The sequence below is a fragment of the Triticum dicoccoides genome, chromosome 3B (assembly GCF_002162155.2).
Source record: "Triticum dicoccoides isolate Atlit2015 ecotype Zavitan chromosome 3B, WEW_v2.0, whole genome shotgun sequence".
NCBI lineage: Eukaryota > Viridiplantae > Streptophyta > Magnoliopsida > Poales > Poaceae > Triticum > Triticum dicoccoides.
In genome coordinates, this window is record NC_041385.1 from 830,637,202 (window position 1) to 830,648,816 (window position 11,615).

An 11,615-nucleotide genomic window follows, 5' to 3' on the forward strand; every position below is an offset into this window, starting at 1 on the left:
GAGAATGACGAGCCCTCAAATTATACAGGAGAATGATTACGGTCATACAACCAAACCTCCTGTACCCTACTTGGTACAGCTCCAATCATCTTGAAGTCCCCATGATCTTTTGCTTCCATCGCCAGGTTGTGCGCGAGCTTGTTCCTTTCCCTGCTGATCCAGTTGACTTGCCAGGATACGAAGTGCCCCAAGAACTCACGTATATCTCTGATAATCGGAAAACAATGGGATCGGTTTGTGGCTTGCGGGGACAACTCTTTAGCTAGTGTACTGTAATCAGATTCGATGATTATATGGCCATTAAACAGAGCAGACAGGCCTATCAGGCCTTCTCTAATAGCACATGCTTCAGCCTCCATTACGTCCATGCAGGTCCCAGTATTCTGCCCAAGGGAGACAACGGGGATTCCCTTGTGGTCTCTAGCCACAGCTCCGGCATAGCTCAGTCCCGAGTCAGGGTTGTATGCTGTGTCCGTATTCAGTTTTGCAAATCCCGCTGGAGGAGCATACCAATGGTTGCCTGCATCATTTTCCCGCCTCACATTACGTATGTTCTTGCTTCCCACTGGCTCTTTCCCCCTCTCGCTATCTATGGCGACAAGATAGTTTCGGATTTCCTCTTCATATCTTGTCAGGAAGGAAGCAGATCTCGAGATGGATTCTTTCCCATCCCCATGCACGCAGTTGTCCCGTAGGAACCATGCTCTCCATATCAGTAATAGGATTTTATCCCGCATGTCTGCATTGCATGTGTCCAGGATGATCTGTAGCCAATCTCTGCCAGTGTTTCTGAATGTCGCCTCATCCGGGAGGTCCCAAACCTCTCTCATTGCAAATCTCAAAGCCTTGCTTTTGGTGCATTCTATCACACTGTGGAACTCCTCTTCCTCTGCATATCCACATATGCTACACGTAGTATCCACCTCCAGAGTTCGTTTGAATTTATTCTTCTTGGTGGCCAGGGTATTGGTCGCAACCCTCCAACCAAATATTTTAACCTTTTTCCGGCACTAAAGCCTTCCAAATAAGATCCCATATGCTACGGTTGTTACTGTCACCTGTAGATGTAGATGTAGCCAGGTCTCGCCCTGGTCCGTCCATGGCCAGTCTATACGCACTCCGCACAGAGAACACTCCAGATTTCTCATGATTCCACGCAAGCTGATCCTCCGTCGGATTGGTCGGCAGTTTGATTTTGCAAATATCATCTGCATCAAAATGATTGAAAATCCGATATATAAGTTCGGTGTTCCAATTATTTTCCCCTTGCACTAATAGTTGGTTGACCCACCTCAACCGAGTTCTGGATGTAAAGTTCGCCACTTTGAGTCCTTCCTTCCTGGGGATCCAGTTATCTCTTGTGATTTGAATACTTCTTCCATTACCCACACGCCATATGAGGCCTTTCTTCAAAAGTTCCAACCCAAATTCAATCCCTCTCCATGCAGGTGATGCATCCGATGCAAAGACTGTGTCAAGGAGCTTACCATGCGGAAAATATTTGGATTTAAGGACTCGAGCACAGAGGCTATCCGGGTTCTGGATCAATCTCCATGCTTGTCTAGCTAGAAGTGCTTGGTTGAAACCTTGCATATCTCTGAATCCAATCCCACCTGCTCTCTTGGGTTTTACCATTTTATCCCAAGCCATCCAATGGACTTTGCGGTGTTCTCCATCTTCACCCCACCAAAATTTTCTGATAAGCTTCTCATATTTCTCACAGAAGCCTACAGACATCTTGAAAACACTCATCACATGGGTGGGTAAAGCTTGAGCTACGGATTTCACAAGTGCCTCCTTCGCTGCATGAGACATATACCTTTCCGACCAATCATTGCATCGCTTGCCAAACATGTCCATAATGGGTTGAAAGTTATCATCCTTCATTTTCCCCTCTGAGTGGGGAGTCCCAAGTACTTGCTCTCAAACGTGGCCGACACCACACCCAGGGTCTCCTTGATCCGTTCTTGGGTTGTGTTCGGGCATCGCTCACTGAAAAGTATTGAACACTTACTTGGGCTGAGAAGCTGACCCGAGCAATTTTGAAACAAAGCGAGCGCTTTTTGAACGGCATTGGCTTCCTCCGCAGATGCTTTAAAGAACAAAAGGCTATCATCGGCAAAGAGGAGGTTCCAAATACCTGGGCTCCCTCTTGCCACCTTAATGGGTGTGATGTTACCATTGGATATCTCCTTATTCAGGATACTAGTAAGACCATCCACGACAAAGAGGAATAGACATGGGCTAAGGGGATCTCCTTGACGCAGCCCTCTCGACGGACTAAAAGTTTCCAGCAGCTCACCGTTGCACCGAACAGCATATCTCACCGAGCAAACACACTTCATCACCCAGTTCGTCCATTTTTCATTAAATCCCAATTTCTGCAGAGTGTTTTCAAGGAAACCCCAGTTCACTTTGTCATATGCTTTCGACAAGTCTAGCTTGTACGCACAATAAGTATCTCGTGCGTTCTTGCTATGCTGAATTTTATAGAAGCATTCAAACGCAATGTAGGCATTATCCATTAGCAATCTCTAACACACTCTGCGTCTCAGAGATGATTTCATCCAGGAATGGCCTTAGTCGGTTTACTAGACACTTCGCCACTACCTTATATATGATGTTGCATAAACTGATCGGACGGAAGTCCTTCAAGCTCTCGGGGTTGCTACCTTTCGGAATGAGGACAATAGTAGTATCGTTAATTCCTTCGGGCATGATCCCATCTGCAAAAAACTTCTTTACCGCCCCTACCACATCTTCTTTTAAAATGTCCCAATTCCTCTGATAGAAGCAGGCTGGAAACCCATCGGGCCCTGGTGCTTTCAATGGGCCGATTTGAAATAAGGCGTCACTGATTTCCTTTTCTGTGAAATCCTTTGTCAGCATGTTATTCATATCCTCATTAACTCTCGCTTGCATCATGTTGATTAATTCCTGTGGTGCCACCTTATCATCTTTAGTATACAGGTCCTTGAAAAAACGTGTGGTCATCTGCTGGATCCCATCCTTATCTTCAACCCACTGGCCATTACCATCTTTCAAACTTGTGATGGTATTCTTTTTCCTTCTCCAGGTTGCCTTCCGCTGAAAATATTTAGTGTTTTTATCGCCCTCTTTCAGCCAGGTTGTTCTAGATCTTTGTCTCCACATAATTTCCTCTCTCAACAAAACTTCATCAAGTTCCCTCGCTACTCTGTTTATTTCGTACTGCCTACCAGCTGTGGGAGGTCCTTCCCAGAGGCTCTCGAGTTTCTTGCGCAACTGCATTGTTTTCTTAACAATGGATCCAAATTCTTTCTTAGCCCAACTTTGCATCGCTTGATGTATCGAGCCCAACTTCTCTTTCATTTCCTCAAGTGAACTAGCAGTTGCAGACCTGCTCCATGTGTTGTCCACCGTCTCAAACAAGGAATTTTCCCTCTCCCACATGGCTTCATACCGAAAGCTGCTGTTCATTTTCCTGTATTCCATGCGTTCACTGAATGTTAACAAGAGTGGTAGGTGGTCAGACCTGGAGGAGCAAATGTGCTGGATATGTACGCTTGGATATCCTTAAAGATTTAAGACCACCGAGGGCAGGCCACACCCCTGTCTATTCTGGCTTTGACATTGTCTTTACCTGCTTGCTTATTATCATAAGTCCAGCAAGGTCCGCTAAAGCCTAGGTCATGAAGATTACAGTCCGAGAGGACCTCTCTAAAGTTAGCCATGTTTCTTTCGGGCCTTTTAGCTGCTGAGATGTGTTCAGTCTGCCACATGGTTTCATTCAGATCCCCTATCATCATCCACGGCTCACTTGAGTGCGGCTTGATTCTCCTAAGCAAGTCCCACATATGGTGACGTTCATGAGCTCTTGGTTCGCCATACACAAATGTGCCGCGCCAACTTGGGCTATGAGGATTCTCCCTAATATGCACATCAATATACCTCGGGCCAACTGAAAGTCTCTTTATTTCAATTGTTTCATCCCAAAACAATGCTATCCCTCCCCCCTTGCCCTTCCCATTGTGGGTAATACAATGTTTCAGGCCTAGTCTCCACCTTAGCTTCCTGACATTTTCGGCACACTGACGGGTCTCCGAGATAAAAACTACCGACGGAAATAGAACCGTGGGACTTTTATATCGTATATATGATGCTGTCTCCACCATCGAGATTTTACAGCCAAAGAAACAAAAAACTAAATAAATATGACAAATAAATTGATTTTTAGTTCTGCCCACCTCCGAAAGCCCAAAAGACAGCACCGCTAATAGCACGTTATAGCATCTAGAGAATTGTCTTGCCAAATTGATCAATGTACAATGTCTCACTAATAACACATCGTAGCTCGCTAATAATATATTTTCAAGGGCGACGGTATGTTGTATAGCGCCTTATTTTTTCCTAGCTTAGACTATGACGTGTCCAAGGGTCGATTAGTGACAGTGTCCTCTGGCTCCACGTAATGTTTCACATTTGTTTATTGCCAAGAGTCCAGCTTGTGTGTCATGAGTTCGATTTTCTTATATATTGGTATGAGAGGTTGATGGATTGCAAACCGACAAACAGACGTCAACACTGTTTTGATCTACTCATAACACCAAATCATGAGTTTTCAACCCAACATCGGTCAACTGTCGACGTCACCATCCACCTCCTGACACATATGTAGCTACCCAAAGAGAAAAACACGATGACATCACTTTTTCGCGCTACCATGCCATCGTTGTGGCGGCAAAGCTCACCACCTCAAGTCGTCAACCATCGTTGCTCGCCACCATGACGTGCTGCTGTGGATGGATGGCCCATGCCGTAAATCCCAATCCAGGGCTGGTGCCCTTTCACCAGATCAGGTCGTACCAGTCCCCAAATTGCAAGTATGGCCCTCACCACCACCAGCCAGTTTTATCCGGCGATGATAAGGAGAACATGGGGGAAGTGGAGAAAACGCTGGGAGGAGGGGGCTGGTAGAGCACCCGATCTACCCCAAGGAGTGACTCGAGTACATTCTAACCCTTTGGAGGGCGTAGAAGTATCATCGCTGAGCACTGAAAGCCACCATGTATAATATCCATTCCCATAAAATTAAAACACCTCAAGATTATAACCATCACTGGGTGTTCATCTTAAATTAATATATAGACCTATTTCTTACCAGTTTTGTATTTTCAGGAGAAAAAAACTAAGAGAATAACCTGGATAAAGAGAAGAAAAGAAAATATTTGTTTTGTTGACATGAGGTGGAACCGTGGAAGGGAACATGGAAGATAATAATTGGAAAGAGTAGGACATCCACAAATGACATCTAGTATATGTTGGTTCCTGTCTACGGCACTCATGCACAACACAAACAAATGCAACAAACAACAAGACATCTAATTTCATGAGCTATATATACAATCTAAATTAAGCATTTAATACCATGATGATCCGAGCAATAGCATGATGAAACATTGACTTTTATTTTATTTTTTATTTTTGGCGAGAACGAACAATTGAAATTTACATGCAACAAAGTAATAGCATGACGAGCAGAGCACTCCAGTACCTCCTTAACAAAGAAATATTCTAGTTCTATAAAAAGTTAAGATAAGATCGATCCTACGGCTTAATCTGTGTTTCTCATGCAATGTATGTCCAGCCATAATTGCTATAGAATCATAATTTTGCTACGTTTCTGAACATCAAGCTGGCTCAAATGATGGTCATGCTCCCATGTGTATGGGCATCATCGGAGCACATGGTGTGTCCATACCTACCTACCCACCCACGGATCGGGTGATGAAGGAGAGCCACCGGACTACTCCCTCCGTTCCAAAATAGATGACTTAACTTTGTACTAACTTTAGTATAAAGTTGGGTCATCTATTTTGAAACGGAGGGAGTACAAGGTGTGGACCGTCCGGCCCATCGCCTTGAAACGGGTAGCGCCGGTGGCAGCCCAGCCACCAGTCCACCACCAGCTGCCATTGTCAGATAGTGGCCCGGCGACAGCAGGCTCGTGAACCTCGTGGGTTCGCGTGGACGGCGACTTGGAAGGCAGGCAGGCAGGCCGTGGTCTGGCCAGACAGCCAGAGCGTGGTAAGTTCCACCGTCGACAGTGCCGGCGTCAGCGGGAATCCAGGCCTGTTATTGACGGTACAGTCGCAAGAGGTAGCTGTGGGAGTGAGTGATGAAGAAATCAATCTGGAAAGAGCCAAGCCAATCCACTATTTAGCCGGAGCGTTAACGCCAAGACGGACACAACACACGCCCATATACGAGCTAGCTATAGGCCATAGCTCCGTAGTTTCTCTCTTGTCCTAGCTTAGCTACCTACCAAACCTCACGAGCATCATGGCTGGCGGGGAGGAGCATGAGCATGAGCATGGCGCGTCGTGTCGGCTGGAGAGCATCCTTACGGACACGTCGGCGCCACTGGCGGAGCGGGCGTGGGCGGCGGGGACGGTCGAGCTCCGGCTGCTGGCGCGGCTGGCGGCGCCGGCGGTGGTGGTGTACATGATCAACTTCGTCATGTCCATGTCGACGCAGATCCTGTGCGGGCACCTGGGGACCCTGGAGCTCGCCGCCGCCTCGCTGGGCAACACCGGCGTCCAGACCTTCGCCTACGGCCTCATGGTACGCACACACTACGTTTGAGTAGGCCTCATGGTACCTTCCCGCCTCTCATCTCGACGTCGGAGCAATGCGTCGGGTAGATCCACACTGGGTAGATCGAAATGTTTGTTCAGCCGACGAGTAGTGTTTGTGTTTCTGTTCCCGTCGTACTTGGATGCCATGCTCACTGAGAACCGAGAGTTGAGAGCGCATGCTGGCTAACTGATGGCCACAGCTTGGACCAACTACTGTTTTCCTGTTAGTAGATTAGATAGATTCTGATAACCCTGGAGCTGGAGTAGATTAGACCAAGTGCTGCTTCTGTTACAGTAGGTACTATATTAGACCAAGTGCTGTTTCTGTTACGTCGTGTGCTTAGCAGCAGAGGTGGATTGGATTAGCGAGAGGTCTAGGCATGGCATGGCACATGGCAGGCCCATTTGGCAGAAGCCAGTCATTCACGGCGACTTTTGGTACTGCCCCTTCACTTTCTTGCGGACGGATCTAAGGGGGGGCGAGCTGAACTCAAATTAAAAGATATGTAATTTTCATGAACAACACGCATATTTTCATTACTTTATGCTATGTACCATGTCCAGTGAAAAAAATAGCGTGTTATAGTGTTTTAGGCAATGCCTCACATGAAATCAGTGTACAATCGCGGTAGCGCTGTATACCGCTATCGGATTTTAAGGATTACGCTATTTCGTCATAGCAAGCTATTTTTTTGTTGGTTGTGTCTAATGGTTTCGATGATGGGTTCCACCTGTTTCGTGCTCACCCGGCCCGTAGAATGTGGTTGGAGAGAGGCATGGAGAGAGGTATAATGTCGGGATATGCATAGTAACCACATTAAATAAATGCAGTGTCTCTGGGTCCAACCTGCCTGACAGTCGCTTGATACTAGCAGGCTTATCTTCAGTTTAATTTAATCAGTTTCTGGCAAAAGTTTTGAACTTTTGTGCTAGCATTTAGTATATTATTATTCTCCTCTCTCAATCAATGGTGATAGCATCCACGGCTAGGTGATGGCCACAACCCACCCACCCGCTGCATACACGGCGCGTGACACTCATAGTATTTCCTAAGTGTCACTTTAGATTAGACAAGTTTGCGCGCGACAGGTCTATGGTTGGCAACGCCTATTTGGCACAAGTAGGGCCAGTCATACTCATACATACTACATGGCGTGTTTTCCATGCATGGTCGAAACCGACATGCCACCTGCCACTCTCCATCTACTATGTGTCATCTCTCATCTAGATCCACACACAGGATCCCTCTCTATTTCTTGGCTCCTTCCCTTGTCAATCACACGCCACATGGTGCTTAATTTGTTCTCCTTCATCTAGATAGACCCACAAGATCTAGATCCTGCATTCTCTTCCATTCCTTTCTGGTCTCTACCCTATTTGGGCGTCTTCAAGTGCTTGGACCGCTCCCATTATGGACTATGTGGTCCTGAAAAAGATAACGTTGTGACCACCTCAATAAGTGCAGTGTGTCTGCTTAAGTCAAGGCAGCGCGTGCTCCATGTTTACCCTGTCATCACACGGCTTACAGATTTTACAGTGCTACATAAAATACTATGGTAGTCTTCACCACACAAAAAGAAGAAGAAAAGTTACGAGTAATCTCTAAGCAGAGCAAGCTGTGGGGTAATTATATTCAGTAATGCATTAAAAATTGTGTTACCAATGTCTAAGCAGAGCATGCTTGCCATCCTTGACAAATGACGTGACCTGTCCCATCAGTCTTGGACTGTTGTCATATATTCTCCTCTCTCGATCGACCAATCAATCAATTGGGTCCTACAAGAGCCAAGCTCGTTTGTTTATGGATGAGTGGTACTAGCAATTTGTTTATGGTTCAGATGTTGAAGGATTGGTATGGCTCGTCGCCACCTATACGTCGCCCTACTTAAAAAAAGGGTCCCATGTCATTTGGAATGTTTGTCTTCTAATGTTTAACTCTAAATGCTATTTCGGCCCCACTTAGTCATACCAATCATGGTGGTGTAGCTGTCAGCTGTCCAAGGACGCTGCACATAAATGGAAAATCTGGACTCGCCTACCAGATGCACCTACTCAGTAATGATGCAAGACACGTAGTACTATTATAATTTAGAGTCTTTGGATTCTCAATGTGCTTCTTGAGATTGATGAGTTGCCTTGGCTGTTGTTTTTAGTTGATCAACAGTTTATTTTTATTGTTTAATTTCCAAAAAAGAAATCCAGCAGGCAATCAACATATTTGAGCCCCTTTCCTACTTTATTGAAAACACAAGTATATGTTGTTTTCTAAGAAACACGCAAAAGCGTTTTGCAAGTTAGTATGAAAGAAGAAGAAAAACAGATAAAAATCGAGGGAGCAATGTGAAACTCATGATGATGAATTCGATCAACTGAATGAAATTTCATGAAATTAACTCCAACTGAAGATGAAAGAGGAACCAAATTAAGGCTGTAGTGACACAGCGCACTTGGGTATATCATTGTGAGAAAAAAAATACTATTTGCTACTTGCTACCAGTTTTGCCTTTCCCCATTGTGTTTCCATGGACTCCTAATTTTAACCCAGATCTAAGCTATAACTTAGCTATAATTCAATTTGTGTCAGTCCTAACAATTAAGACATTACGTTTTTGTTTTTGCAGCTGGGCATGGGAAGTGCAGTGGAGACCCTCTGCGGGCAGGCCTACGGTGCACACAAGTACGACATGCTCGGAATCTACCTACAGCGATCTGTCATTCTGTTGGGCTTAACCGGCATACCACTTGCTGTGATGTACGCTTTCTCGGAGCCACTCCTCTTGTTGATGGGACAGTCACCGGAGATAGCCCGCGCCGCATCGATCTTCGTTTACGGCCTGATTCCTCAGATCTTCGCGTACGCCGTCAACTTCCCCATTCAGAAGTTCCTGCAGGCCCAGAGCATCGTCCTGCCGAGTGCTTACATCTCGACGGCAACACTCATTCTACATGTGATGCTGAGCTGGGTGCTCATGTACAAGGTCGGCCTTGGGCTGCTCGGTGCCTCGCTGGTGCTGAGTGTGAGCTGGTGGATTATCGTCGGAGCGCAATTTGTGTACATTGTCATGAGCCCGACGTGCCAACACACGTGGACGGGTTTCAGTTGGCAGGCCTTCTCCGGTTTGCCGAGTTTCTTCAAACTCTCCGCCGCGTCTGCCGTGATGCTGTGCCTTGAGACATGGTACTTTCAGGTGCTTGTGATCATTGCTGGATTGCTCCCCAACCCTGAGATTGCCCTGGATTCCCTCTCTGTGTGGTGAGTATCATTGGACTTTGAGTCTTTTTGTTATTCCTAGAACTCAATTAGTCTGCAGAGTATGTGCTAATTAACTTGTGGTGCATGTGGGGGTGCTAATTAACTTGTGATGCATCTGTGCAGTATGACGATTTACGGGTGGGTGTTCATGATCTCTGTTGGGTTTAATGCCGCTGCAAGGTTCGCAAGTCTATACTCAAAGGCCTTGATAAACATTAGGATTGCTTACTAACAACTAGGTAAGTACTCTAACTAACTAATTGATATGTTTTCACTTCAGTGTAAGAGTGAGCAATGAGCTTGGCGCCGGCAACCCCAAGTCTGCATTTTTCTCTGTGTGGGTCGTGACCGGGCTCTCTACAACAATCTCTACCATCCTTGCTATTGTGATCCTCTGCCTCCGCAACCACATCAGTTACTTGTTCACAGATGGTGAAGCGGTTTCGGATGCGGTGGCAGATCTCTGCCCGTTGCTCGCCATCACACTCGTTCTCGGTGGCATCCAACCTGTACTGACAGGTAACTTTTAGAAACTTTCTGCATGACGAAATGTGCAGTCTTCATTCTTGTCTAGTCCATTAGTACAACTTTCTAGAGAGTGTTCATGGCATGTGCAATTTTCAAACAGCGGGAGCTGGTTGTATCCCTGGCCCATCTATGTTTTCTTTAACGCTACAATCCCTATGCAATATCAGTTATTTTAAACCAATCTATATTTTTTGTTCATAGTTACTAAATTCTAATGTACCCTTCCGGCCATGCGCAAACTATTATGTCTGTCCTGTTATTGTTATTTTAGGGATATAGTAGGTTTCCGTATCGTGATTAGTTTTTGTAGTCAAGTACAAGAAAAGAATAGGCTACTACAAGATGTAGGTCCTTAGGGAAGAGAAGTGAAGGTACAAATGAGAAAAACAAGTCTACCATGTGTTCTGATGCATATTTTCTCTCTTGAGATACCACATATGCATGGTGATTTAAATTTACTAACATGCATGGAAACATCAGGTGTTGCTGTTGGATGTGGATGGCAACAATTTGTTGCTTACGTGAACGTCGGCTCTTACTACATTGTAGGTGTTCCCCTTGGTGTTGTTCTCGGGTTTTTCTTCAATCTTGGCGCAAAGGTGATGAATCTGTCTGTGAATTTTTCATATATATAATAAGTGGTGACACAATCTTTAGTTTTGTGTTCTAAGTTGTGCCGATGGAATCATATTCGTACTTGCAGGGTATTTGGGGTGGCTTGATTGGTGGAACGGCCTTGCAGACAGCCATTCTCCTGTGGGTCACCATGAGAACTGACTGGACCAAAGAGGTATTCCTTATTGCTAAAAGAGAAGTTGAATTTACATTTCCGTTCTTTTAAACAAAATTTGAAATGATGAATAGTAAATTAACTCCCAGATGTCCGAGGATATAGTCTATCTTTCTTGTCACCATATATGTTGTCATAAGTGTACCATGCAGACTGTTGCTTGCTCATTGTTGTTCCTTCCATCACATGATTTAGAACCTTCTTGAAAGTATACGCTTGATGCAAACGGATCAAATATATGCATTGAAAAAGATGCACTACTTAACTGTGTTGTGTTTTTTCTACATTCTTCAGGTAGAGGAGGCACAGAAAAGGTTGAACAAGTGGGACGAGAAGAAAGAGCCTCTCCTTGCAGGGTTCAAGGACAATAACAAATAAGTGGACCAGTCTAGATTTGTGTTTTCGGTTATTCCATTCAGAAGAGTGC

At 45.3% G+C, this 11,615-nt stretch overlaps 1 protein-coding gene across 2 annotated transcripts in view; it reads left to right on the forward strand.

The window, feature by feature from the left end:
* LOC119278747 (protein DETOXIFICATION 40-like) overlaps positions 1-11,615 on the forward strand; it is a 12,273-nt gene extending 658 nt beyond the window's left edge. Inside the window, exons 1-7 of one of the 2 annotated variants that reach the window (XM_037560087.1) lie at positions 6,133-6,603; positions 9,239-9,870; positions 9,994-10,050; positions 10,151-10,389; positions 10,879-10,997; positions 11,102-11,188; positions 11,483-11,615. In XM_037560087.1, the coding sequence (XP_037415984.1) occupies positions 6,322-6,603; positions 9,239-9,870; positions 9,994-10,050; positions 10,151-10,389; positions 10,879-10,997; positions 11,102-11,188; positions 11,483-11,566 (1,500 nt within the window). In that variant the 5' untranslated portion in view covers positions 6,133-6,321 and the 3' untranslated portion in view covers positions 11,567-11,615. Of the gene's footprint in view, positions 1-6,132; positions 6,604-9,238; positions 9,871-9,993; positions 10,051-10,150; positions 10,390-10,878; positions 10,998-11,101; positions 11,189-11,482 lie in introns of those variants that run through there. The other variant, XM_037560088.1, reaches the window with a different exon arrangement.